This window comes from Notamacropus eugenii, chromosome 4 (genome assembly GCF_028372415.1).
Source record: "Notamacropus eugenii isolate mMacEug1 chromosome 4, mMacEug1.pri_v2, whole genome shotgun sequence".
In the NCBI taxonomy this organism is placed as follows: domain Eukaryota; kingdom Metazoa; phylum Chordata; class Mammalia; order Diprotodontia; family Macropodidae; genus Notamacropus; species Notamacropus eugenii.
The window spans coordinates 230,221,903-230,249,827 of NC_092875.1; the positions used below are offsets into that span (position 1 = coordinate 230,221,903).

The 27,925-nt window shown below is 39.2% G+C and overlaps 1 protein-coding gene across 2 annotated transcripts; it reads right to left on the reverse strand.

The window, feature by feature from the left end:
- Window positions 1-378: 378 nt before the first annotated feature.
- On the reverse strand, window positions 379-27,925 carry CIDEA (cell death inducing DFFA like effector a). 2 transcript variants are annotated; one of them, XM_072604205.1, is made up of 5 exons: window positions 27,392-27,925; window positions 10,139-10,283; window positions 7,486-7,632; window positions 3,150-3,325; window positions 379-832 (listed from the first exon to the last, which is right to left on the reverse strand). In XM_072604205.1, the coding sequence occupies exons 1-5, from the start codon at window positions 27,427-27,429 to the stop codon at window positions 688-690; spliced, it is 651 nt and encodes a 216-aa protein (XP_072460306.1). In that variant the 5' UTR covers window positions 27,430-27,925; the 3' UTR covers window positions 379-687. The 2 variants fall into 2 exon arrangements, with proteins under 2 accessions (XP_072460306.1, XP_072460307.1); XM_072604206.1 differs by lacking the exon at window positions 27,392-27,925 and adding an exon at window positions 26,899-27,146.

The window sequence follows — 27,925 nt, forward strand, 5'->3', positions numbered from 1 at the left end:
TGGAGAATTTCTCAATGATGAAAGTAACAGGCATATAGAGCACTGGCCATAAAGAATTCCACCCATAAGTCATGCTTAAAGTGAAGCTTTTCTAAGAAGTCAAGAAACTGGAAGGCTATAACTGCAATCTTATTTAAGAGAAAATACTGTACGTTTTGGCCCCTCAGTGCCCAGCAAAGGACCTCATTAGATACCAATACTGTTTGCCAGTTCTTTATTTCTTTTGTGGCATGCGTGATCTGGATGGAAGACCCCAAAGTACTTTTCCTGCATTTGCTTGCTGGAGATGTGATTGCGCACGAAAGCTAGCTTTCAGAGACACACATATGGAAACAGGGAGGACCCTAACTACTGTAGTGAGTAAGCCACCAAAGCGTATTTATTGAGTAGTGTATTTATTGAGGCCAACTTATAGCTTCCACAGAGTATACCTCTTCTCCTTTTTGGCCCCTGGAGGCCTATTGTGTATACCCTTTCTTCCAGGCTCATTAGCATAAAGGAATTTCTTAGGAAACAAAAAGCTGGCCATAGCTAATTGTTGCCTGCATCATAGTAGCGGTCAACTATCTGCAAATGATGTGTCTAAGAATATAAGGTAGCATCCCTGAAACCAGTCATTTAAAAGTTAACATAGAGAAGAAAACTAAAAGAGCCAGCTACAATCCCTTTAATGCAAAGCACTGTCCCCTACAGGAGCCAGCCCTTGGTTCTTGGTTTCAGTGGAGGGGTAGTTTCACCAGTTTCTTCAAGCACTCGTAACATGTAATTCCCACTGTAGATGAGAAATTGTCCGGTGACTTGGGCAGCATAGGACATTAACCGCAAGAAGTGCCTAGAAGACAGCAGAAATAAGTTGAAAACAAACCAAAAACAGGTCCAAAGATCTCATCCCTTGCTTGACTAAGCATCTTAAGTTAGGATAGAAAAATCACTTTTCTCCTTCCATATCATGGTCCACTGTCCCCAAAGTGACTTGAGGGAGGGGTGGAAGGGGGCAACAGTTTCCAGTATTAGAAGTCTATTCCCTACCACTCCTGAAGTTATCTCAGTCATAATTAGACAGACACATCCCTTATTCTAAATCTTGATTTAAGTGGGATGCCAAGCTTAAATACTGAATGGCACCTGATATAATCAGTGCTTTGAGTCACTCATTTTCAGTAACTCTAGAATATTATCGAGTCCTTAAGTGTCTAATGGATGAAAATAATTAGAGTAGGCTGAACTGAAGTTAGGCATGGCCAATGGAAAGGAAAAAATTAACCAGGATCTCATTGCCCTTATAAAGGCATTAGTTAAACTCATTCCATTTAGGGCAGTCAGCTAAGTCGCCAATTCCAAGGTAGCTCTTAGAAGTTAGAGTTTGTCAAGATGAAAAATAGTCACACTATCCCTCCTAGCATTTACCACTGATTTTAATACTAAAAATGAAAAATTCTTGTTCATTAGAAACAACAGTTTTAACTTTGGTCTTATTCAGTCCAAAGAGGGTTAAAAAAAGAAAAGAGTTCCCCCTTTGTCCCTAAACTTGTGCTACGATCACAGCTGAGACAGTTAGGAATCGTATAAGCTAAACTTCCAGTGTGTGTTGAGTTGTGGGTGGAAGCTTTTCGGAATCTGTCTGGAGATGCCACAGACTAAATGACTGCCCTTTGCCAGGTGTGGCTTTCCTAGGGACTTGTGCTCACAACAGTTGCCTAGAGCCAGACAGCTGGGCTGCTCTCATCACCCCTTTCTAAGCTATTGTGACTATTCAGTGAATGCTGATTGTCTCTCTGGAGGATCATGTGAACTTCCTGTTGATTTGAACCAATCAGCAGAAATCCTTAAGTGTGTCTTTCAGGCAAGCTCTTGCTGGGGGTCAAAGTACTGCAGAATGCATCTTTTTTGGACTTGAAGGCACTTTGCTGCTACCTGTACCTTGTTACTAGCTACATATAAAGGGGGTGATTTTTAACAAAATGTCAACCGAAGTCAGACTAAGCTTTTTAATCCCAAGATTAACTCATAAAGCTATTTGGCTCTCATTATTTTCTTAAGCCATCCTCCTGACCTGTTGTTCTACTGCACTCAGGGACAGTAGCTATAAGATCTGTTGTGGGGAAAATGCAGAAAGGCAAGTCATTTCTGTTTCTGTCTCTCTTGTAAACAAGAACATGTACAGTCCTAATTCCACGTAAAGGGGATTTAGGGAGAGCACCAGAATATCCATATAGGAACTGCCAAGTCTTTGTATAAACTCCGTAGGAGCCCTTGCTGTTATAGCTACTTTCCTGGAGACTCTCTTCAGGGAATCCAGTGGTCATAGGTGTGTTCCTTGTATGGAAATCAGTTCTTCCAGTGTTCTGTGGAAACTCTGCTGGAGGCCCAGAGTAAAGATATACAGAGGCCCCTTAATCCATAAGCATCACAGGAGCCACAAGGATCACTTAATCCTACCTTCTTATAAAGAATCCCCAAGCTCAGAGTGAATGGCCTTCCCCAAGGACACACAATTAACTGCTAACTGAATCAAATCTACTCTAATCTAGTAACTCCCAGAGCTCAGTGCTGCTTCTGCTACACCAGTATTTGATAATAATGTTGAGGGCCAATGACTACACAGTTTTAATGTCGATACACAAACAAGCTCTGAGGCTGGACTGAGAGTTCCTGTACCTTGCAGTCAGTCAATATGCTTTAATTATTACTTATCAAGCCCCTACTACATTCCAAGCACTTTGATGAGCCCTGAGAATACAAAGAAAGGTAAAAGATAGCTCTCAAGGAGTTTACAATCTAATAAGGAGACAAAATACAAACAACTATATGCAAACCAGCTATACATTAGATAAATTGTCTCCAACAGAGGAAAGGCCACAGCATTATGGAGGAATAGGAATGACTTCTTCTAAGAAGAAAGAAAGTTTCCAATTTAGCACCATCTGACAATCAATAAGCATTAATGTATCAGACCAGTTAGTCAGTAAGCATATATTAACCACCTACTATGTGCCATTGCACTGTGCTAGAGATATAAAGAAAGACAGAAGGGCCCCTGCCCTCAAGGAGCTTGAGACCAGGGAAATAGAAGTACCATTTTCTGCTGGGATGGTACCTGGGGACATTCTACTGGCATAAAATTATTTAAGCCTATAAAGCTAGCTTACCTCAGCACAGCTTTGGCAGATGTACATTTGATGTCATAGGACACAGAATATATCTCATACATGGTGGCTTTCACGTTTAAGCATCCAAGGAAGTCTTTGGGATTCATCTTATACAAGTCAAAAGTGACTCTTGCTATTCCAGACTTTTTTTGCTTCAGAGTATCATATTTGGGACCCTGTTTTGAGAAAAGATGATTTTTTAAAAAAGTAAAATCCTAGATAAATCAAACATCTAGTTTGAGGCTGGCTTCAGGCTTCATTGAAGCCAGTGTAAAAATACTGATGCCCATAGGGAGCTGCTTACATTATAAGACCTAGAATTTAAACAGAATATTTGATTCAGAGGTTTGAATAATTTGTATCTGCGATTATGGTTCTGCTGCCAGAACTTTATTTAGATGAGGAGTATAAACAGTGTTGGATTCAGCTTAAAGAAGCAAGAGTGAGACCTCAGTGAACTCTAGATAGAAGAGATAAAAGGTATTGGGATGTACTCATAGGTTAACGAGATGCAGCAGATACCAAATAGTTATCTAACTGGGTCTTCTGGACTTACTTCCTGACAATAAAATACTTTACAATTCATTTTCAATTGAGAGAGAGTCAGCAGTTTCCATTTTGGAGGAGCAGCCAGGCAGAAGATGTTAATGCCATATTGTTAGCAGCTGAAGTGGAATGAAGATTAAATGTATTGTCAATTTAGAGTAGAAGGGGCCTGGGCATTCAAGTCCAACTCAACTTTGAAGAAATGGTAGACCCAGAAAGGTTGAGAGACTTGTCCATGACCACACAGGTAATAAGTGACAAAGCTGGAATTTGAACTCAGGTCCTTTGACTTTAAATGCAGCATTGTTTCCACCCCTCAAACTAAACACTTTTTTTTTTTCAAAAATTTTTTCAAAAATTCTCTTTGTGTGGCAGGTTTTTGGCATTTAAGGAACACTATACAGTGCTGTGGCATTTTCAAGGTTTTTTAGACCAAAATCTTTGAATTCCATTATTTTAAATATTACCAACTGTTTTTATTTCATCCCATCCAGTTTTCTTCTTATTTTCTCATTCCCAAACACAGATAGTTCTTTCTAAAGTCCCTGAACAGAAGATTACAGATAAGCAGTCTGCTAGAGACTTTGGTCATAAGCCATTTCCTCTTAAACAGTCATATGGCCTCAGTGATACCGGGAGGTTGACCAAAGTTGATGTGATCTTTAGTTTGATGGTCCCTATCAGAGGGCTTTCAACTAAAACTTGGGATTTTTTTTGGAATGGTCCTGACATCCACAAGAAAAGATCCAAATCTGGAGACAGCAAAGCCACAATTCTTCCTGACCTATAATGCCAAACCCTATAGGAGGGTCCATATATCTACATTGAAAGGGAAGCTGCCCTAACTGAATATAGGAAGGAACCCATTTAATTACACTAGAGTCAAGATAATTGACTCACCATGACTAGAAGACCCTGGAGCTTATGGATTTCTTAATTATCCCCAGAGGGATAAAGAATATAGATCATTTTCAAACCACATCTTTTCTCAACTGGCTCCAGCAGGCTGATATTCTCAATTGTTTGGTGGAGGGTGACACCTAGTGGTTATATTCCATATTACAAATGGCTGATTTTTGATCACTCATTTATAAAGCTTTTTAAGAGTTTAAAAATTATTTGTACCTTTGAAATTTTACACACTATAGCCATTTCTCAATATTCCTCCATGCCTAGAATTAATTTAATATCTTCAAAAGTGTTTTACTCACAACAACCCTATGAAATAGTTTATTATTTCATAACATAGTTATCTCCGTTTTTCAGAAGAGAAAACTATTGCTTTGAATGGTTAAGTGACTTAATTATGATGAGACAGCTAGTAAATATCTCTCCCTGAAGCTGGATTTAAACCTAGATCACCTGATTTCAAGTAATAGTCTATTCATTATGTCAAGCTTCCTAGATGGTAGTATAAGCAGGTTAATCAGAAAAAAGCTCTTGTCAGATCTTACTTGTGGGTAGAAAACAATGCCACTTTGGCCAACAATACATTTGGCGGTTAGGAGGTGCAGTGGATAGAGTGTTGGCTTCTGAGTCAGGAAGATCTAAGTTCAAATCTGACCTCAGACACTTACTAGCTGTGTTTCCTCATCTGTAAAATGAGCTGGAGAAGGAAATGGTAAACCACTCAATCTTTGCCAAGAAAACTCCAGATGGGATCATGAAGAGTTAGACATGAATGTCAGACACAAGAAAAAGACAACTATTCTCTGTGATAAGAACAGGGGACCAGATCACGCAGGATCCCTCAGTTTGAATTCAAACTACTAATAACTCATTAACATATAAGACAACTCCTCTTTACATGGGCTAATCGCATTTTCAAAGTCTTTTTTTTTTTATACACATATCTAAGTATGTACATATGTATGCATTTACCTTAGGGGAAAGGAAGTATGCTGCAGTGGATAAGCATTAGAGGTGGAGTGCTAGAAAGACCTAAGTTCAAATCCCACCTTGACCAAATCTCTGCCTCTGGGATCTTGGTCAAATCACTTCTCAGTGATCTAGGCAACTTTCTAAAACTAAAAATTGCAGATAAGGTTGCAACCTGCACTGGTAGAGAGTTTCCTTACCTGGGAGTCCTCTATGCCAGTGATATCACAGGATTATCCCTACCCTATAATTAAATCTTAAAGCAAACTCAGTGAATGCCTTCATTAGAATAAAAGAAAAAGAGAAAATGAATTGAGGATGCACTTTTAAAAAATCTTAGAAAGGAACAGGGCAAGAAACCAAGATGATACCTAAGATCAGTATGATTGAAAATAAAAATAATAAAGTGATAAAATAAAACCAAAAACTGTTTTGATTTATTTTTGGGACAATCTCTATACTTCCATCTGCCTGTTAGGTAGACAGGAGGGATGAAGAAAAGGAAGTTTAAGAGAGATTTAGTGACTAGTTTAAGGTCACATCCCTCTGAATCACCAGGGGCAGAATGAGACCCCAGGTGTCCTTACTTCTAGTTCAGTGTCACTGCTTATAATTCTTTCCCTCAAAGAACATGGAAAAAGTACCTTCAACTTTGGAATCAGTATGTTTTTAAGAAGTACGAGAAGCCTGGGGAAAAATACTTCTGGAATTCAACCTAGTCTTTCACTGGCTTATGGTGATCTTTCCTAAAACAAAACTTTCCATAGCCTTTGCTTCAGGCTGATTATGCTGCTAATGACAGCCTTTCAGTGGGATTTCCGTAATTCAGCTCTTTTCCATCTAATATAATTTCCTTCTCTTCTTTTCTCCTCTACATTCTCTCTCTTCCTTGACCAGCACTTCTTTCCTCACTAAAATCTTTTTCTAGAGCAGGCCTGTACAACATATGGCCTGTGGCTTGCAGCCTGCCAAAGGATTTTTGGCCCCCAAAATGTGACGTTGCCACTGCGTATGCTCCTGTTTTGTCTCATGACCCAGGGCAACCAAGCATCGTCCATCTGTCTGTAGTCTAATCTATCTGAGGCCTGAAGAAGTTTACAAGTTGTGCAGGTTTGTTCTAGAGAGTCTTAGAAGAACAGAATAACTTCTTACAGTGAGCTCCATGACCCATCACCTCCAGCAACTGTCCCTAATTGTATGGATTTTCTGACCAAGTAGCACAATCTATCCATTCCTTCAATTCAAAGATTTATCAAGTGCCAACTATGTGCCAGATACTGAGCGAAATAATTCTAAAGACCAATTGATGAGTCTTATACCTTAATATCCTACATGTCTGAAATGTCCACCCTCCTTTTTTCCCATTAAAATCTGAAATCCTTTAAAGTCCAACTTGAGTGCTATGTCTGGCATGTAGCCTTTACTGATGACCCACCTGTCCCCTCCTCATAGATCTCATGGCATTCTGTTTTATACCCCTCTAATGCACTTATTGTATAATTTTGCGTATCATTATTATCTGTTCGATTCCTGTAAGGAAGCTCCATGAAGTCTTTCCTCTTCTTTCCAACCTCTCCCCATCCCACAGCCCAGAGTAAACAGTTAGTAAATGTCTACTGAATAAATGTTAGCTGTGGGATTACCTGGTTTCCCCCTCATTAATCTCCTTGAGAATAGGGATATCATTCAGTCACCAGGCCATATCCTCAAGTACACAGCATAGTGTCAATTACTGCCCTAGAATGTAACTATTTATTGATTCAGACAAGCCTCTTTGCTTCCATTCTTACAATTTTAATTCCTGAGGATACTAGTTATGTTGGGAATATGGACAAAGCACTCACAGTCCTTAGGCATACATATCAGGTAAATACAAGCTCCAATGTCAGGAGTTCTGCATATTTTTGCTTACCAGTGTCCACTTCTGTCCTTTTTCCAAGATCATGAAATGTGTATTATCTCCTAGGGTCTGAAAGAATTCTTCAGTATCCACAACTGTGCCATCTTCTTCCAACACTAAAGTAACCAGGCCGGTAGTAATTACCAGGGCATCCAGGGTCTAGATTTGTGATAGAACAGAAAACTAGTATCATTGCCTTTGTAGTAAGTATGGTCTGGTTCAATTCAATCTCTTGGCATTGCCATCCATCTGTTAATTTCCAAAGGAGGTTATTGATATCACCAGGTTTGGATAATGCAAAAATAGGCAACCACACATTTGTATGATGCTTTAGCAGAATTTTTCTTTCTCAAATTAAATTATATCCCAAGGAAATCAAAGTCAGAGGGAAAGGACTCACATGTATAAGAGTATTTATGGCAATGATTTTTGTAGTAGCAAAGAATAGGCAACAAAATAGATGCTCATAAATTGGAGAATTTGGTATATGAATTAACAAAATATTATTGTGTTGTAAGAAAGAAATATAATGCAAGGAAGAAGGAAAATGGGCATTTAATAAAAGCTTATGTGTGTTAAGTGTTTTACAAATATTGTCTCATTTGATCCTCATAACAGCCCTGGGAGGTAGGCACTATTATTACCCCCATTTTATAGTTGAGACAGACAGAGGTGAAGTGACTTGCTCAGGGTCACTCAGCTAGTAAGTCTGTGAGGCTAGATATGGACTCAGGTGTTTCTGACTCCAGCCCTAGCACTCTGGACTATGCCATAAAGCTGCCACTATCTGATGGATTCAGAGAAACATGGGAAGATTTGTATGAATGAATACTCGAGGAAATGAGCAAACCAGGAGAACAACAGGTTGTCACAGCAAACCTATGACAATAGTAGTATGAAGGAAATTAACTTTCAAAGGTCTTAAAATCTGATCAAAGCACTTTAAGTCTCTAAGCTTTAAAAACTACCTTCCCCACAACTTTGTGAGATAGGAAATACCTCCATTCTATACATGGGGAAGATCAGTGCTCTAAGTTGGTCAGTGATTTGCCTGTGGTCATAGTTATCAAGAATCAAAGCATAGAATTTAAACCCAAGTCTCTTGATTCTAAAGTCAGCACTTTTCCCACGGAGCCTTGCTGTTTGTTCAAAATCTATTACCAAAAGGTATCAAATATATACTAATGTATTTTGCAATGTAAAAATGAATGTTAATATGTTCTTTAGGCTGCCATCTTGAAGCAAAATAGCAGTCCTCAAATGGCTCTCCCTTTCATAATTTAGTAGATTTCAAAGAAGTATATACCTGACCCCTCTCTCACTCCTTTGGGCCCCTTCCCCCAGTGATTAAATTGGGGAAGAACTTTGAAGTGTCTCTGTCTAGATTCTTTTGCAGAAAATAGGAAGTGTCAAGATATTTTTTAAATATCCTAAAAAAATACCATTACTATACACATGGAGTTTTCAGTATCTTCTGCAGTTCTTTTACCCTAACTTAATATGAGTGATAGATACTCTATCTCAGCTTACTTTGAAAGTTTCTCAAACATGTTAACTGGATTATTCTGGGAAATAGATTTCAAAGAAATCCACTAAATTATCCATGACTGATGTCTACAGTTCACAGAACTACCAACATGTTGGCAAATTGCGGTCTTCCTCTTCTCTTCCTCCTGCCTCTTCTTTAGCCTTCCAAAAGTCCTTACCGTACAACATTCCCTATCCTTCTCTTTCCTTCTTCCCCATATTATTATCATTGACAACTAAAAGAATTTGTATAGTACTTTAAGGTTTATGAAATGCTTTCTGTAGCTACACTTGTACTCTATTGGTGACTCCAAGACTTTTTAAAAAATACCACCTTTCCATATCAACAAATAAGATAAAGTTCTAACAGTGTCACCGTTGACTATTAAATTTTAGCTTCTTAAGTCTGAAAATTAGCATTAATTCATAACTAGTATTAATCTTACTCCCTGAAACAAAAAGTATTTCTTGTCTGACAAATGAATGGAATGAAGTTAGTGAAGATATCTCAGTGCTTAACAAATATAGATGGTTAGGCCTAGGTTTCAGTTTCCCAGAAATCATATGCCACCTGAACATAACACAGCTCCCCTTGGGTTGCCATCACAACCCCCCTTGCCCCCTTGTGTTGGCATACCAGCATAAAACAACCCCCCCCCCTTGGTTTGCCACATCAACATCTACATCAACATGATGCCCATTGGTTATTCACAGGGTAGACTGTCGTGTTTAGATTTTGAGCCTGCCTCCCAGCCAATGGGAGGAAAAGGCCAGTGTGTGTGTGTGTGTGTGTGTGTGTGTGTGTGTGTGTGTGTGTGTGTGTGTGTGTGTATGTGTGTGTGTGATCTGAGTTAGGGCTATTTAATCTCTATTTTTGCCTTCTGTGATTGCCTTACTCTCCTGATTACTTATCAGAGAGGAGATGCCCTTTCTTGCGAGATCGTAATAAATCTTACTGTTTTGCTTCTACCTTGAGACATCTCTGATTTTTATTTGAGTCGGTGGTCTCTGACCCACACAACAAACCATTAAAGAAATACAAAAATCTTATTGCTTAGGCTTTGACATTTGACATTGAGTTGTATTATGTATCTTAATTGGATCAATTATGACTAAATGAGAGCTCTGGGAACAGTACCTTGTCAATGAGCTCCTTCAGTGTGCTGGCTGTCACCCCACGTCGGCTGCTTCGGTCATGATTTGAGACCCGGAAAGGCCGAGATGAATGCATGAGGGGAGTTAACAGGACCCGTTTGGTTTGCGATCCCACGAAAGTCAAGGGTCTGAAAACAGAAGAGTCAAGTCAAATTCAATTCATTTTCAATTCAATGCACATTTATTAAATGCTTATTATGTATAAGGCACTGGGGATACAAACTGAAATAGTTCCTGTCCTCAATTACATTCCCTTGTGGAATATAATGTGCATATATAAATGCAAAGTATATACAAAGGCATACAAAGTAATTTTAAGAGTAATAGCACGGTAACAGCTGGGAGGCTCAGGAAAGTCTTCATGCAGAAAGTGGGACCTTGGGGACTTGAGGAAACTTAGAATTTTGGGAAGCAGAGACAAAAACAATTTAGAATCTGACTTTTACAACAGACCCATTCCAGAAGTCTTTTAGTTTCAAAGGAACAACTTAAAGTGAATTTTAGCACCCAAGACATTAGGAACAAGTATCTCAGTTTTAAAAAAATTTCTGTACAATGCTGTCCAAAAATCATTCTCTGGTCTTGTTAATCTGGTCTGAAAAGGGATCCTACAGATTATTTTAAATTGGTCTGTATCAATAAATAAGGAAGATATTGTCACCCTCTATTTGTCTATAATATTAGACACTCAAAACAAATAATCTGGATTAACTTCATGAAGACTTCCCTGAAACCTTAAACCTACAATAATCACTAAGCCTCTGGGATTTGCCATCTGTGTCTCACAATTTAGCACTTTACCATCCTGTTTCATATAGAGTGTTCTGTCTGTGCAGGGGATAGTTCATTATTGATTGTAGAAACTCAGCTTGTGTTCATTTAAAAAAATTATTTTATTCTGAACTTAAGAAATAAAACAAATATTTCCACAATATAGTATAATAGAAAAAAAAAGATAATTGCACATGAAACTGCAAATCTATTGTGTATTCCTTGCTATTCTTTTTAAATATATAATAATCATGTAGTTTTCTTTTCCTTTTCCTATTTTTCTTCCCTCACCCTGCCCAAGTGACAGCACACATGTATCTACATAGACACTAATATATGTGTGTGTATGTGTGTGTGGCGTATGTGTATATACATTTGTAAGTATATGTATATGTAAAATCATTCTATACATACTACTATTTATCAGTTCTTTCTCTGGATATAGATAGTGTCTTCTTTCATAGGTCCTTTGTATTAATTTGGGTATCTGTAATAGTCAAAAATGACTTGGTCACCCAAAGCTGTTCTTAAAACAATATTGCTGTTACTGTATACAATGTTTTCTTGATTCTGCTCATTTCACTCTTAATTATTTCTACTCATATTTTTCTAAGGGCATTGAACTTATCATTTCTTATAGCACAGTAGTATTCCATCACGACCATATACCCCAACTTTAGTCATTCCCCAATTGATGGGCATCCCCACAATTTCCAGTTCTTTGCCACCACAAAGAGAGCTGCTATAAATATTTTAGAACACTTAGACTCTTTCCTTTTTCCCTTAATCATCTTGAGAAACAGACCTAACAATGGTATTGTTGAGTCAAAGGATATACACAGTTTATTAACTCTGTGGGAATAATTCTAGGTCGCTCTCCAAAATGGTTGGATCAGTTCACAGTTCCACCAACAGTAAACTAGTGTCTCAATTTTTCCATATCCCCTCCAACATTTGTCACTTTTCCCTTCTACCATTTTGGCCAATCCGATAGGTGTAATATGATGTCATAATTGTTTTAATTCGTATTTCTCTAATCAATAATGATTTAGAATTTTTTATATGACTATAAATGGTTTTGATTTCTTCATTGGAAAACTGCCTGTTCATATCCTTTGACCATTTATCAATTGGTGAATGACTCATGTTCTTATAGATTTGATGAAGTTCTTTATATATTTGAGATATGAGCCCTTTTGCTGAGAAATTGTCTGTAATTTCCTCCCCCATTTTCTGCTTTCCTTTTGATCTTGACTACATTTATTTTTACAAAACTTTTTAAATTTGATTTAATTGAAATATCCATTTTACACCTCATATTCCTCTCTGTCTTTTATTTATTCATAAATTGTTTCCCTATCCATTTGTCTGACAGGCAACATGTTCCATGTTTTTCAGTTTTTCTTGTAATATCTCTCTTTATATTCTGGTTATGTATCTATTTTTGATCTTATCTTGGTAAATAGTGTAAGATCTTGGTCTATATCCAATTTCTGTCAGACTGTATTCTAGTTTTCTCAACAATTCTTTTTTAATCAAATAATGAATTCTTATCCCTCAAACATGTCTTTATACTTGTCAAACACACGGTTACTGTTGTCATTTGCTTCTGTAAATTAGGTGTCTACTCTGTTCCACTGATCTACCTTTCTTTTCTTAGCCAGCACCAGATAAGTTTGATAATTATTGCCTTTTAATATAGTTTAAAATCTTTTACTGCTAAGCCTCCTTCCTTTACATTTTTTTTATGAGTTCCTTTTGATCTTTTGTTCTTCCAAATGAATTTTGATTATTTTTTCTAACTCAGTAAAATAATTTTTGGTAATTTAATTGGGATGGTATTGAATATATAAATTGGTTTAGGTAACAATAATCATTTTTATTATATTTTCCCTGCTGACCCCATGAATAATTAATATTTCTCCAATTACTTAAATCTGATTTATTTGTATAAAAAGTTTTTTATATTTTAATTTATATTGTTCTTAGGTTTGTTTTGGCAGGTATACTCCCAGGTATTTTATACTGGGTTATTTTAGATGGGGTATCTCTTACTATCTCTCCTTGCAGGGTTTTGTTTGTAATGTATAGAAATATTGATGATTTCTATGGATTTGCTTCATATCCTGCTTCTTTGCTAAAATTATTGTTTCAACTAATTTTTCAGCTGAGTCTGTGGTTTTTTCCAAGTATATCATCATACTGTCTGCAAAAAGAGATAGTTTTATTACCTCATTTCCTATTCTGATTCTTTCTATATTTTTTCTTCTCTTATATTCATTATATGGTCTCTTCTAGCTCTAACATCCTCTGATTGCTCCCCAAAACAATCTGATTAATTTGTTTGAGTATCCTTCAAAATAAGTTGGCATTGAGTATCTGCCACTCATATTAAGTTAGTGTAGAAAAACTGCAAAAAGTGAGAGCTATATGTGTATAATAAAGGTATTTCTTTTGATATCCTTGACGCTTCGTATTTTCTGCAAATGAATCTAGATCGACGACTCTCAAAGTTCTTCAATTTAGACATTGAGGGAAGGGAAGCAAAAGAAGGGGTGAAAGAAGGTCCAAGTAGCTTTAAGTGTCTACATTCTCCATCTGTTTCTTCTTGTCATAGCAATACTTTATCCTAGTTAGTAGAAATAATGATGTCCAAACTGAAAGCAATAATGATAAATGTTATGCTATGTTAATCGTTGTCAATTACTAAGAACATGAGCATTTCTATATCAAGTCTTATTTTGGGTTCTATGGAAAATACCAAAATAATGTAAGACATGGCTGTCTCCTACTTTCAGGGAGTTGATCATTTCCTTGGAGATATTATATTACTTCATTTAGTGGGGACAGAAGGAATTGGCCTATCCTAAGTCAGGAGTTCTTAACTTGGAGTCTAAGGATCCCAATGGAACCTGTTGACAGATTTCAGAAGGCATGTGAACTTGTATGAAGAAAAAAATACATCATTATTGTCACTAACTTCTAACAACAATGTAGTATTTCCTTCAGTTATAGTTTTAAAAAAAATCACCCATTTTCTGAGGATTCTCTAGGCTTCACCAGATTGCCAGAGGCCCATGATTCAAAAATAGTTGATAGCCTCTGTCCTAGGGAGATTCTGGAGCCCATTTAAAAAACATGGCCCCAAGTGCCTGTCCTTATTATAATTCTTCAATTTTCTCTTGTCTGCACAAGTATACATTTGTTGGTCATAACTGACTACCTTATTTTACACATAATTTTAATTCAATAAATTGGAGGAAGAGCTCAGTTCTTGTTCTAGGAGTAAGTACGGTGCGTTGGCTTTGTGACAGTTTTCCTCAATGCTGGGAACTTTCACTTGTGTCCAGATTTCCAGTGGAGTTCTGAGAAACCCAATCTGTTATTCTGCTTGGTTTTCCCAGAACAGCCTGTTCCCTTCTTGATTTTTCTCCTTACCATGTTTTACTTCGTTCACTACTTTGAACGCTTGTGCAGTGATGGTCCCCAAGTTTGTAATATTCTTTCAAAAGGCAAAAAATGAGTTCATCAATCACTTGAATTGTCTATGTGAAGGCAAAATGATTAATTGACTGACGTCCCTCCCTTAATCCCCAGGAATGTAATATTACTGTTTCCTGCCTGAATTGACCGGGTTTTGTGTTTGTCAGGAACATTAGAATCAATTTCTTTGGCAATGCCAATCTTTAGCTCTTGCTCAACAAATCCAGTTTCCATACTCTAAACACGGTGTTTATTCTTAGTCAGGGTTGAGAAAGAGGACAAGAAATGTTTTTTTTACCTCTGACAAGGAAAATAAAGCCACAAAGATAGCAACTTGGTTAGGTCACTGGTGTAATACTGAGTAGGCAGGAAGAACCCTGGTTTTATATCCATCAGATGTTGGGATTGATAATGGTTAGATAAGTAACTGATGTTAAACTAATACAAATCTTTCTATGTCTCAGGTAATGTGTGGGATTAGAATGTAACCTGTGGAGAAAGTGGGATACCCAGCCTCAATTTAAGAAGATAGTAGCTAGCTTTCTAACCTCATACTTCTTTCATTTATTACTTAAATATTTGAGTCTCTATAACCAATCAATTACAAAAAGCACATTTATTAAGTACCTGTTACTAGGTACCAGATACTGCTACACACTGGGCATATGACAAAAGTAAAATCTCAAAGAGCTTACATTCTGAAGGGTGGATGGCATGTACGTATATACATAATATGTACAAAGTAAATACAGGATAGTTTTGCGTGGGAGATTACCAGCAGTTGGGGCGGGGATGAAAGCTGAGACCTAAAAGAAACTAGAGATTCTGAGAGTCAGAGGTAAGGAGGAAGTGAATTCTAGGCATGATGGGCAGCCAGTGGAAAGGGATAGAGAAGGGAGATGGAAATTGCATGTATGGAATAGCAGTTAGGTCAATAGGACTGAATTGTGTGTGTGGAGGAGAGAGGGTTGTGTAAGAAGGATCTTCTAGGGTGAGGAACCTGCAGCCTCAAGGCCACGTGTGGCCCTCTAGGTCCTCAAGTGTGGCGCTTTGACTGAATCCAAACAAAGGACTGTACTTGGGGACCTAGAGGGTCACATGTGGCCTTGAGGCTGCAGGTTTTCCACCCCTGGTCTGGATTGTGCAGAACTTTAGTGACACCATGCTAAATATTTTCAGGAATACAAAGACATGGATCCTAACCTCAAATAGCAAACCATCTAGTGAACTTGGAAAGCATCTTATGTTCTGTTAGTTACTTTAGGAGAGATGACTAATCCCCACTAATGGTTCCCTGGATATCCAGGGCAAAAGGTTGTTTTCTTTATCTTTTAATAGTTGTGTTAACAAAAAAATAATGCTATCACAACCTTTTGGCTACTGCTTTAATGACAATCTGAATGCATAAGTCATCTTAAAAGCATAGATTTAGGGCAGGGTCTTTGGAGCTCCTCTAGTCAAATCTTGGCATTTTATCAGTGTGGGAGCTAAGTCCCCAGATGATTAAATGTCTTGTTCCAGGTCACATAGAGAATAAGTTCCAATGCCAGGATTTGAACCTAAACTCCGATTCTAAATTTAGTTTTCATTTCACTATGCCACATTCTTTTTGAGACCAGGTCTCCCTTTATTAACCAAACATGAAGTATAGAGTCCACTTGGAAGCTAGCCTCATTCTGAAAAACATCAGAGCTTTGGCAGGTTCTATTTTCCAACCTGAGTTAATTCACCCCTCCTTAGGCAACTTGGTGGTCCCCTGTTCCAGTGCTGTACTTAGTGTAGAAACCCCATCGGCATAACTCACTGCAGTTTAGAACCCCTGAGTTCAAGTGAGCCAACAGTCTGAGCCTTCTCATTAGAAGGTATGACAGGCATGTTCCACCACACCTAGGTGCTAAAGTGCCACACTCTACCTATAGTTGGCTTCAGAGAGATAGACTTGAACGGAAATTAGGGACCCTTTAACATTCCTGAAGACATATTTCACTGTCTACTTTTAGCGATGACCCATTTTAAAAATAATGATCTGGAATGATACTGCTTCTGGTCTTAAATATTCAACTAAAATAATACCAATAATAGCTGCTTAATTAATGCTTAATAATTTAATCTCTTCTTTTTAATGGGGCTAATTTGTGTGGTTCTTGATTACATTAGCTTTTAGGGATGAATAGCTTGCTAAGAATGGTTCTAAACTGAAATTATAAACTAGTGAAAACAGACTGAAAGCAAATATCTACTTAAGCATGGTAAAGTGTTAGTAGTTTAGAGATTATTAAATTAGGCCAGCATAACATGGCACTTGTAGCAGGACTGGGGAAAACTGTGAACAATCAATTTTGAGTGCCTGCTAAGTACAATGAACTGAGAAGAAAACATATCTTTATCATCTACAAAGAAATGCCAGAAAGTTACCTCATCCTCTCAAGAATATAATGATCTAGTTGGTTTAAGTAGATTCTGTAATTCAGGTCCTTTCCATACTCCTTATCCAATACTCTGTCACAACTGGATTCCCACAGATCCATCAGAGACAACTATTTCGGAAAATTAACTTGAGACCTTCTGTCTCTATGTTTCATCCTTAAGAGTAAGAGAATTCTGGAAAATTTTCTTTCTCATCACTACTTTGAAGAATTGATCAAATGTGAACATGTGACTCATGGGATGGGGCAGAACAATTTATAGAGTCAAATACAAATGTATTATTCATATTCTAACTAGATTGTTTTCATGGAGGAACATTTCAATATCCCTTGAAGTTTCATAACCTGGCATTATCATTTGCATTATAATCACTTCTTTGCTAAGTAGCTTTACAGAGTTACACAAGTCATGGTGCTTGCAGGTTTGTCATTTGTCCTCAAAGAGGACCATGATATCAGGAAGATTATGCCATGACTTGCAAGGGAAATAGATTTAAGGAGGGGAGGGCTGTGCAACGTCACTAGACTCACTTTCCCTTCCAGCGCCATCTAGGTCCAGTGGCAAGATGTAGATCAGGATGAATGGAGATGGCCCCATTGCAGGTAGTGTATACACTCGTCAACGTTTCTAACATGTCAGTGTCTTTATACTTTGAGACAGATATTAGGATAGGAATTAGGAAATTCAGCTTCAGACAATCACTAGCTGTGTGATTCTGAACAAACCACTCCACCTCTGCTTATAATTTCTCAACTGTAAGATTGGGATAATAATGGTACTTTTCTCCCAAGGCTGTTGTAAAGCACAAAGCACAGTGTCTGGCACAGAGTAGATGTTTAATAAATGCTTGTTTCTTTCCTTTGTCTTCTATGGGTGCTTTGTTTGTTTTTTTAACTCTGGATCTTGAGTCTGCCTTCTCCATCACCTCTTCTACCCAGGAGAAGTATGAGTACTAATAATAGTAATAACTTGGAGTCAAAAAGCCTGGGTTCAAGTTCCAGCTCTGACACTTAAAAGTTCTTCTCTGGGCTTTAAGTTCTGAATCTAGAAAATGGGGATAATGCTTCCCATATTATAGGATTGAGGAGGAAGTAGTTCATAAGCCTTAAAGAGCTATGTAAATGTGAGTTCTCATTATTCCTGATGAAACTATTTTCCTTGCATCTGACCCATCTTTTCTGTGTGACCCTGGTCAAATTAATTAATCTCTCTGTGTTCTAGGCAGTTGCTTAAGACTAGAAGTTAGAGAAAAGGTACCAACTCCTACTGGTGGAGGAGTTTCTCTATAGAAATGAAACTACAGATCCAGTCTTGAGCCTTAATCTGTCTGACCCCTCTTGTCTAGTCTCATTGCAACCATCCTAATAGAGCACTACTTATTCTCTAACTGGTATATGACAAGAGTCTAACTTGTCTTCCTCTCCCTTTCTCATTTCTAGAATACTCTTCATCCAGATGTTGGACTAATTGATCTCTATTTCTAGATCTGGCCATATCTTCTGATTCTTAAGTCTGAAGTGGCTCTCTGTTGCTTCCAGGATAAAGGTCAAACTCTTCTGCCTGGCATTCAGGCTCTTTCCCAATCTGGCACTGCCCTCCCTTTTCAGTGTTATATCCTGCTCATCCCTTTCACACCCTCTGCCTTCCAGCCAAGTGAAAGTACTCTCTTCTCTGAACAAGTCCTGGGCTCTTCTGCCACTGTGTCCTTGCTCACCCTGTTGCCTCGTACCTGGGATGCCTCACTTGTTTGCTGAATTCCTACTTACCTTAGCTGTTCAGTTAAATCTTCTCCAAGAAGACTTCTTCCTTCTTGTCAGTAACCGTCCCCTCCAACCCAGATCCCACATATCTAGGGGCTATCATACCTATCTAATGCACTTGGCACAGAACATTTTGTATTGTAGCTATCTTCCAACTACAATGTTAGCTCTCTGAGGGCATCTTATCAGAATCCTGTGTCTTTCCCAGTGGACTTATTCACGTATTAGTTTAGTCCAATAAACATTTATTATTGTTGTGTTTGTCCTTCATTCTTGAAGAAGACCATGACATCAAGATGATGACATGACTTGCAGGTGACTTTGATTTGAGGGAGGGAGGGCTGTGTAAGGTCACCAGCATCACTTTCTCCTTCAGAGCCATCTCTGATGGAGGAGGAGGAGGAAGAGTATGGAAAGGATCTAAAGTACACAATCTACTTAAACCAACTAGATTATTATCTTCTTGAGAGGCACTTCTTTGTAGATGATAAAGCCATGTTTTCTTCTTAGAAAAAAAAATCAAACTGGGAGGGGAATACCCTCAGGGTTCTTGGGTGAAAAAGAAACAGTTACTATTTAGTATTTACATCCAATCTGTGCTAGGTGGGCAAGGACCTGTTGTCCAGTCTATGAGCTCCAGAATGAATTGGGTTTAAGGCTTAGTCTCTGAGTAAGAAATCTAGCCAGTAAACCAAATGAAAAAAAGAAGCTTTTGGCAGAGGGTACTCTTAGCTGCTGGAAAAGATGCAACATTTAGATAAGATGAAGTGCCTGCTCTCAGGGAGGTTACATTCTAGTGGAGGAAGGAGATACAATAAGTTCAGAGACAAGTAAATAAAAGGCAATTTTGAAAATTGTGAGCTCAAACAACTGAAAGAATCAGGAAATGCTCAGAAAAAGAATGAGAGGGAGAGAGGGAGATTTGATCTTTGAAAGAGAGGAGTTGCAGAGGACACGAAGAAGGTATGCATTCCAGGCAGGGGAGATGGTTCCACTGAGGCAGGAGTTGATTTCTAGAAGCAGCTGGTTATCCAGATTCTCAATCAGAAACACAGAGTGCACATAAGCAAGCAGTATGAAACAAAGTTGAAAAGAAACTGGAGTTAGGAAACAGAAGGCCTTAAATGCCAGAACAGGAGTTTTTCAGTTTTATGTCTTTTTCTTAACTCTCATTCTTCTTGAACTCTGTAGCACTTGGCATCTCCTGTGTATTCTCTCTGGATTTTTGTAGTACTGTTTTTTCTTGGTTTCCCTTTTACCTGTCTGGCCACTCTGCCTCAACTGAATTTTTGTTAGATCATCATTCCTATCCTGTCCATTATTTGTGGGTAGATTTCAAGGTTTTGTTCTGGGACTGGCTCCTCTCCTCAGGCTATAGTCTTTGACCTTACCTGCTCCCACAAGTTCAATTACCAATGCCGGACCTCTATATGAAGCCCAGGTTTCTATCTCTTCTGTTCCAATCCTGCTTATTGGACATTTTGAACTGGAAAAAAAATTGGAAATAGGCATCTCAAATTCGAGACATCCCAAATAATTCATTATCTTTCCTCTGAAATCCACCTCTCTTCAGAATTTTCCTGTGTCTGTCAAGGGAACTACCATGCTTTCTGTCCATGCTTAACAACTGACACTGCTCACTCTCCCTCATACTATATATCTAAATCAGTTGCCAAGTTTTATCAATTCAACCTCCAAAATACATTCTCATTCTCTCTCTTCCTCATATGGTCACCCCTCATGTTTAGGGTCTCATCAACTCTCACTTGAACTCTTGAAATAACTTCCTTATTGGTTACTCTACCTCTCAATCCGTCCCTTGAACACAGCAAAGCGATGTCACTAATGCATACATCTCTGTCACACCCTCCTCAATAAAACTCCAGTGGCTCCCTATTGCCATTAGGACTGAATACAAACTGTTTGCTTTGGCATTTAAAGCCCTGTACAACTTGGCTCTGGACTGTCTTTCCAGATCTATTACTCACTACTGTGCTTTCCGTATTCTATTGTCCTGCCAAACTGACCTGTGTGCTGTTCCATCTCCTGTGTTTGTGGCTTGGCACAGGCTTCCTGTTATACCTGGCACATATTCCTTCCTCACCTCTGGCTCTTAGAATCCTTAACTTCCTTCAGTGTGCTGTCCAATCACCACCTCTTATGGGAGGCTTTTCCTGGTACCCTCCTCCCAGCTACTAGTACTTGCCCCAATTAAATTACCTTGTATTTACCCTGTATGTATTTTGTGTATATTTACTTATCTATGGAGTTTCCCCTGGTAAGCTCCTTGAGGCTGGGACTGGTTCTTTTTTTGTCTGTATCCCAGACTACACATAGCTGGTATCTGGGATGTGATAGGTACCTAATCTTAATTGATTGAATTGCCCTCAGGGCAACAGAGAGGTTTTTGAGGAGGGGAATAAGAATCAGATCTATGTTTTAGAATGGATTAGAGGAATTCCAGACTAGAAGCAGGGCAGCCAATCAGTAAGATATTACAATAGTCCAGGTGAGCGGTAGTAAGCTGCAATAAGCTTTGGTCCTGTGAGTAGAGCAAAGGAGACAGATATGAGATCAATTAGAAAGGTAGGTTCAATAAACCTTGGCAACTAACTGCTTTGGAGTGACAAAAGGGAGGAAGAGCCTAGGTTGGTCTCAAAATTACAAACTGTGGTACAAAACCTTTCAAATTTCCTTCCAACTCTAAATCTATGAATGTGTGATGCTATGAAATTAATTAATTCTGATTATTAAATTCAATATAATCATATTATGTATTAATATACTTATGCGAATACATATAAATATATCATTATTAATGGTTACAAGTGTCAATATCAAGAAAAATGACTGAATTATCTGTGCAAATTATATATACATATAAATGCAAGTAATATATAAGTTTTTTATATGTGTATGCAAATATATTGTGTCATTTCAGTCATTTCTCTTCATGACCCCATCTAGGATTTTCTTGGCAAAGATACTGGAGTGGTTTGCTATTTCCTTCTCTAGCTTATTGTAGAGATTAGGAAACTGAGGCAAACAGGGTTAAGTGATTTGCCCAAGATCATACAGCTAGTAAGTATCTGAGGCCAGATTTGAACTCAAAAAGATGAGAGTCATGATTCCAGATCTGGCACTCTGTTGCACCACCTAGACAGATCTATCTATCTATCTATCTGTCTGTCTGTCTGTCTATCTATTTATCTATCTATCCATCCATCCATCTATATATTTTTGCTCTCTCCATAAGCATAATGCACATATATACAATAAAATATAGGTGCATAAGTAAATATGCATATATATAATACATAATATATATACACAGACATGTATAAAAATCAAAACAAGAGTTCCTTACTCTTAGTAAATTCCTTACTCAAAGTAAATGATTGAAATTCTAAATCACGCTGATAACTGATAAAGTGACAATCAAGGATACCATATTGAACACATATTCAAATTTAACTTCCCACTGCTGATCTTTAGCTTTGCTGTTTCTTGCTATAAGAATGCAATGCTTTGTCTCCCCTTCTAAGAAGTCATCAGGAAATTGTTTGCTTCCAAATGCAGACTGGGGAAGGTGGAAGGTAACTTTCCAATAATCGTAGCTATAGTTTGGCTGTAATAACCTGGTATTAATTCATTCCTTAGGGTATACCAAGCTCAGCAGGAATACCTAAGTCTTCTTGGAATTTCAGAAACTTCCTTAAGCTTTTCTGTAATAAGGCTTATTCAATCAAGCCAACCAATGCACAGAATATTTCTTATCCTTCACTATCAAGCTCTACTTTGCTAAGGGACTAACATTTTTAACCTTCTTAGATTACTTTTAAGTGGTCAAAAAATAAGACTGCTTTCTGAAGTTTTAATTTAGTCTTCAACTTACATTAGGAGTTTCTGTCATTACTCCCTGCATATATCCCACATATAAAGAAACAGCATGTATCTCTAAATATGTAACTTTTTTATACACATCTTAAATACAAGTGTCTAGTCTTTAGAATGGTCTGTGGAAACCTGAATCTTGACTGGGAAATCCAGAGTGAATTCAGGGTGAATTTCCTTTAGCTTGCTACAAGAAGAAAAATCTGATAGATCCTAGATCAGGAGACTATACAGTTTCTTGAGGAGAGGGACTATTTCATCTCTTTCTTTGTATCCCCAAAGCCTGGTAGAGTGCTTTGCATGCAGTAGGTGCCTAATGAATGTGTAATGTGTCTAATGTGTAATGAATGTACCTAATGAAGTGTGAATACCAGTACATCTTGATAAGCAACATGAATTCTGTTCATTCCCATGTGAAAGATTGTTTTGAAATCCTTTGGTCCCTAAATCTTTTCATCGCCTATTAAGTAGCTAATTGGTGGGGGAGTACCTATAACTGACATTTATATATCACAGCAATTCTGTGAAGTAGGTTCCAGAGTTCTTGTTTTGCCTACGAAGCAATATGGTACAGTGCAGGACTTGGAAGCAGTTAAAGACTTAAAATCCTGCCTCCGAATCTTATAGCTCTGTAATGCTGGTCTAGCCACGTAACCTCTGAGTTCCTTGAACACCTCCTTGGACCTACAACTGCTGATTTGTAAGGCCAGACATCTTTCCACTATGTCAGGTTGCCTCTTGAGTACTGGATATTCAGTGTGTATCTTTTACTTATTATTAAAGCATAAGCTTTAACATAGAAGAAAGGGCTGCTCTGTAGCAGCAGTATAGATAAAGTACTGTACCTCCCGAGTTCCCAAAACTAGATGCATCACCCTGCAACATAAGATCAGCCTTGGCAATCCCACCTCCTTGGTGCCCTGGGCTGCTCTAATTGGAAGTTGGAGCCATGAGCTTCTAAAGCTCCATTTAAGGAAGTGGGATGGTTCAGACATCTGCTCATTTCCCATGGAGCTCATTTTGGTCTTCAATTTTTCATACGTGCTCCTGAGTATATTCTCCCTCCCCTGTCTTCAGTTTTCTTTTGTGTTTGGTCTTCTCCCATTAGATCAGAAACTCCTTGAGGGCAAGGACTATCTTTCTTTTTTGTACGTATTTGTATCCCAGCACTTACTACAGTGCCCAACATATGGCAGATGCTTAATAAATGTTTATGGGGTATTTACTGATGTGAAAACTAGTCATTTCTAAAATTGGAATCCCCAAGCAATAGGTGTTTACTTGTAGTTATCACAGAATACAGAATATCGACAGTCTGGTCTATTCACACAAATATTTAATAAACCCTACTGACTCCCTATTACCTTTAGAACCAAATATAAAATCATTGGTTCAGCCCTTAAAACCCTGCATAACTGATATAACTAACCCCTTCTAATCATTCAGCCTTTTTACACCTTATTCCTCTCAATGTACTCTGGGATCCAGGGATAATGGCCTCCTTTTTGTTCCTCAGAAAGCCCACTCTTCCATCTCCCAACTCAGACTATTTTCCCTGGCTGTCCTCCATGCCTGGAATCCTCTCTCTCCTCAACTCCACTTCCTAGGGTTTCCTTCACGTCTCAACTAAAGTCCTGCCTTCTGCAAGAAAACTTTCCCCATCCTCCTTAATCTTAGTTTCTTCTCTCTGAGACTATACTCAGATTAGCCTGTATGTGTCTTGTTTGTTCATAGTTGTTTGCATTCTGTCTCTGCTGTGAGCTCCTTGAGAGCAGGGACTGTTTTTTACCTTTTGTTGTATTTGTAGAACCTACTACGGTATAGTAGGCACTTGATAAAGGCTAGCTGATTATGAGTGAGTTGTTAGATCTAGATGGGAATTTAGGTATCATATAGTCCAACTCCTAATTCTACACACCAGTAAATGGAGCCCCAAGAGAGAAGTAGCTTTTCCCAGGCTACACAGCTTGTTTAAGATAAAGTCACAACTAGAACCTGTTCAGGGGCAGCTAGGTGGCACAGTGGTTAGAGGACTGGGCCTGGAGTTAGGAAGACCTGAGTTCAAATCTAGCCTCAGACACTTACTAGCTGTGTGACCCTGGACAAGTCACTTTACCCTGTCTGCCTCAGTTTCCTCATTTGTAAAATGAGCTGGAGAAAGAAATAGAAAGCCACTTCAGTATCTTTGCCAAAAAAACCCCAAATGGGGTCACAAAAAGTCAGACAGAACTGAACAACAACAAAGCTAAAAGAATCTCTTTGGTTTCCACCCTTAGCAAGAGATGAGTAAGTGAGCCTCCAGCATTCCTGTGGCTGTACTAGAACAGCCAATGGATAAGGAAGTGGAAGAAGTCATGGTAGGAGAGAGGTAAAAGGGGGTGGCCATTTTACTAGGATGGCAAAATAACTCAAGGTCTTGAAGGAGGTTACCTAATTATACTTGAGACTGTGTTAGTCATGACTGGTTTGGTTTTCATAAACCTCTGTTTAGTCATGACCTACTTCTTAATCAGTGGCAGTTTCTGGTAGATTTGGCAAAATCAAGGTCTCCTAATTCTCAATTCAAGGTGCCTAGTTGGTACAATGGATGGAGTGCTGGACCTGGAGTCAGGGAGACTCATCTGTCTGAGTTCAAATCTGGCCTCAGACACTGACTAGCTATATGACTCTGGGCAAGTCACCTAACCCTGTTTGCCTCAATTTCATCATCTGTAAGAAATGAGCTAGAGAAGGAAATGCAAACCACTCCAGTATCTCTGCCAAGAAAACCCCAAATGGGGTTACAAAGACCCAAGTGACAAAAAACCTAAATAAACAATTTCCAATCCAAGGCTTATTTTACTATCCTGAACTAACCTACCTCAGAGGCATTTATGATATCCTTCACAATCCTCCAAGTCTTCATCTACTTTCTGCTTAAAGTTATTCAGTTATAGAAACTTACTACTTCATGAGGCAATTGCATTCAATAGGCATTTATTAAGTGCCTATAAATACAAAGCACTGTGCTTCACAATGGAGATATAAAGCCAAGAATGAACAGTCCTTGCCTCCATGGAACTTCTCTTTTATTTGGGGAGGAGTGAAACCTGCGCAGACATATAACTATAAAATACATGGTGGTAGGAGGAAGAGGGAGGAGACAAATAAGAAAAAAGACAACTTCAGAGAAACTCTCTACTTTAAATGTGTATTCTAATAGCTCAGGAGTGATTATTATAGAAGTAAAGACCTTGTAAAGGCATTACCTCCAAAGACAGTCATAGACAAGATGTGATCACTGAAACTTTTCAAGAAAACAGATGAAAGGTAACTTCAATGGAGGAAGACCCCAAAGGAACACTGAAGGGAAGGCTAGGTCGCTTTTTACATTAGCTTTCTAGAATTAGCTACCAGAGAATTCACAGGGTCCAGGGATGTCACTGTTAGTTGTTGAGTTCTCTCAGTTAAGTCCAACTCTCCATGACTCCATTTGGGGTTTTCTTGGCAGATACACTAGAGTGCTTTGTTATTTCCTTATCTGGCTCATTTTAAAGATGAGGAACTGAGGCAAACAGGATTAAGTGACTTAATTAAGTGACCCAGGGTCACACAGTTAGTGTCAGAACTCAGATCCTTCTGACTCCGGGGCCAGAACTCTATCCACTGCCCCACCTAGCTGTAGATGTCACTGTAGATGTGCAAAAGCTACATGGCCATCTATCAGAGATACTGTAGAGGAGATCCCTACAAGGGTAGGACTTTGGATTGTATAATTAACGTCTCTGGACGTCCATTTCTTTATCTAGAAAATGAGATTGGGCTAAATGATTGCCAAGATTCCCCTCCAGATCTAAATCCTGTGGTCTTCTTAAACTCCCTGTTAGTTTTTAAACTGTTTCTGTGAAACAAAGCTCCCACTGATTTCTGAGATCCATTCCAACTCTTAAGATTCTGTGATCGCAAGCTTCCCTCCCTCCCCTCCCCACTTGACAAAATTTCCACCAGGAAAACTAAATGACAACACATCTGATGCTGAACACCAAGGGCCAACGGGGCTCAAATAGCAATTATTTTCAGTCAAATAGCTTTAGAGAGGCATCTTCTCAGTTCCAGGGGGTCTCAGAAGGGCACCTGTCCTACCAGTCTCCCACTACCAAGAGGATGAGCCATTGTAGCAGCCTCTCCTTTATTGGTAACATAAACCCTTTGTGAAATCCTGACTTTTTCTTATACAAATATAATCCTTTAGGCATCAGCATCATAGATACTCCCAAATGCCCTAAACACCCGCACTCCCATTAAATTCCTGGCACCTGGAAGTTCTAGCTGGCTAAGTCTCCCTTTCTTCATTTTCTTTCCCCGCCACTTTCAATTCCCAGATTCCTTGACCTTGAGAGCAGAGTCTAATGGGGCACTCTCCACCCACCGTGCAGCCAGACCGACTGTGCCGCAACGACCAGCGAGAATCCTTTGCGCTGTCCAGTGGAACCCTGAGTGAGGAGGCAGCACCAGCAGGTGGATGGAGGCAAGGCACACCTAGACTGGAGCCTGAGTCAGCCTTTAGACACCGAGGGTAAAGCGGCGGAGATGGGAGGGTGGCCGCCCGTACAACAACAAAGAACAAGTCACACCTAGCAGGGCAGGAGTCAAAGCCCCCGGGCCTCTCTGCGTTCTGAGGGCGAGGAAGGGAGGGAACTAGGCCAGCAGCTGTTCTGGCTCCGCTCCTACTTGGGCAGGGTGCTGCCGGCAGGACGCGGATGGGGCTTGCCCCGCCGGGCTCCGGATTGGGACTGGATTCGAGGAGCTCAGAGCTGCGGAGAACAGGAGGTTGGGGGCTAGCCGGGGCTGGAGTGGGCGTGAACCGAGGATCCCTTTCGGGAGACCCTGTCTGTGATCGTGGGGACGCGCTGCAAACCAACCTTATCAGGGTTCCGGCATAGTCCCTGGCGGTGTCCATAGTGTGGTGACCTTTGTTGTGGAGCTCCAGGGAAGAGTTGGGCGGGTGGCGCAACTGACCGCAAGCCACCTTCGCCCCCCCCACCTCTGCCCCTTCTTAATGCCCGGCCGACGGTCCACGCCCCCGCCCCCACCCCAGTCCGGGCCACGCCCCGCCGCGACTGCCCGAGCTGTGACCCAGCAGAGGCTGAGGACACCGGGGACTGGGGAAAGGTAACGGTGCCGGGAGACCGGGAGGGGAGAGGGGAAAACGCGGACCCTGGCTCTTCGGCCACGCAACCTTGTCCCTAGGGCTGGGGAAGCGGACTTTCTGATTGATCATCAATTTGTTCATTCTTAGCTTAACAAGCATTAATTAAAGTTAATTAAAAATTAACTAATATATTAATTAGTGTTGTTTCGGCATCTCTGGAGAGTCAAAGACAGAACCTAATTAATGAGGGAGCGGCTCGTTTTTGGAACAGATTTGTGCGTGTCCCAACGAAATGCTACATTTC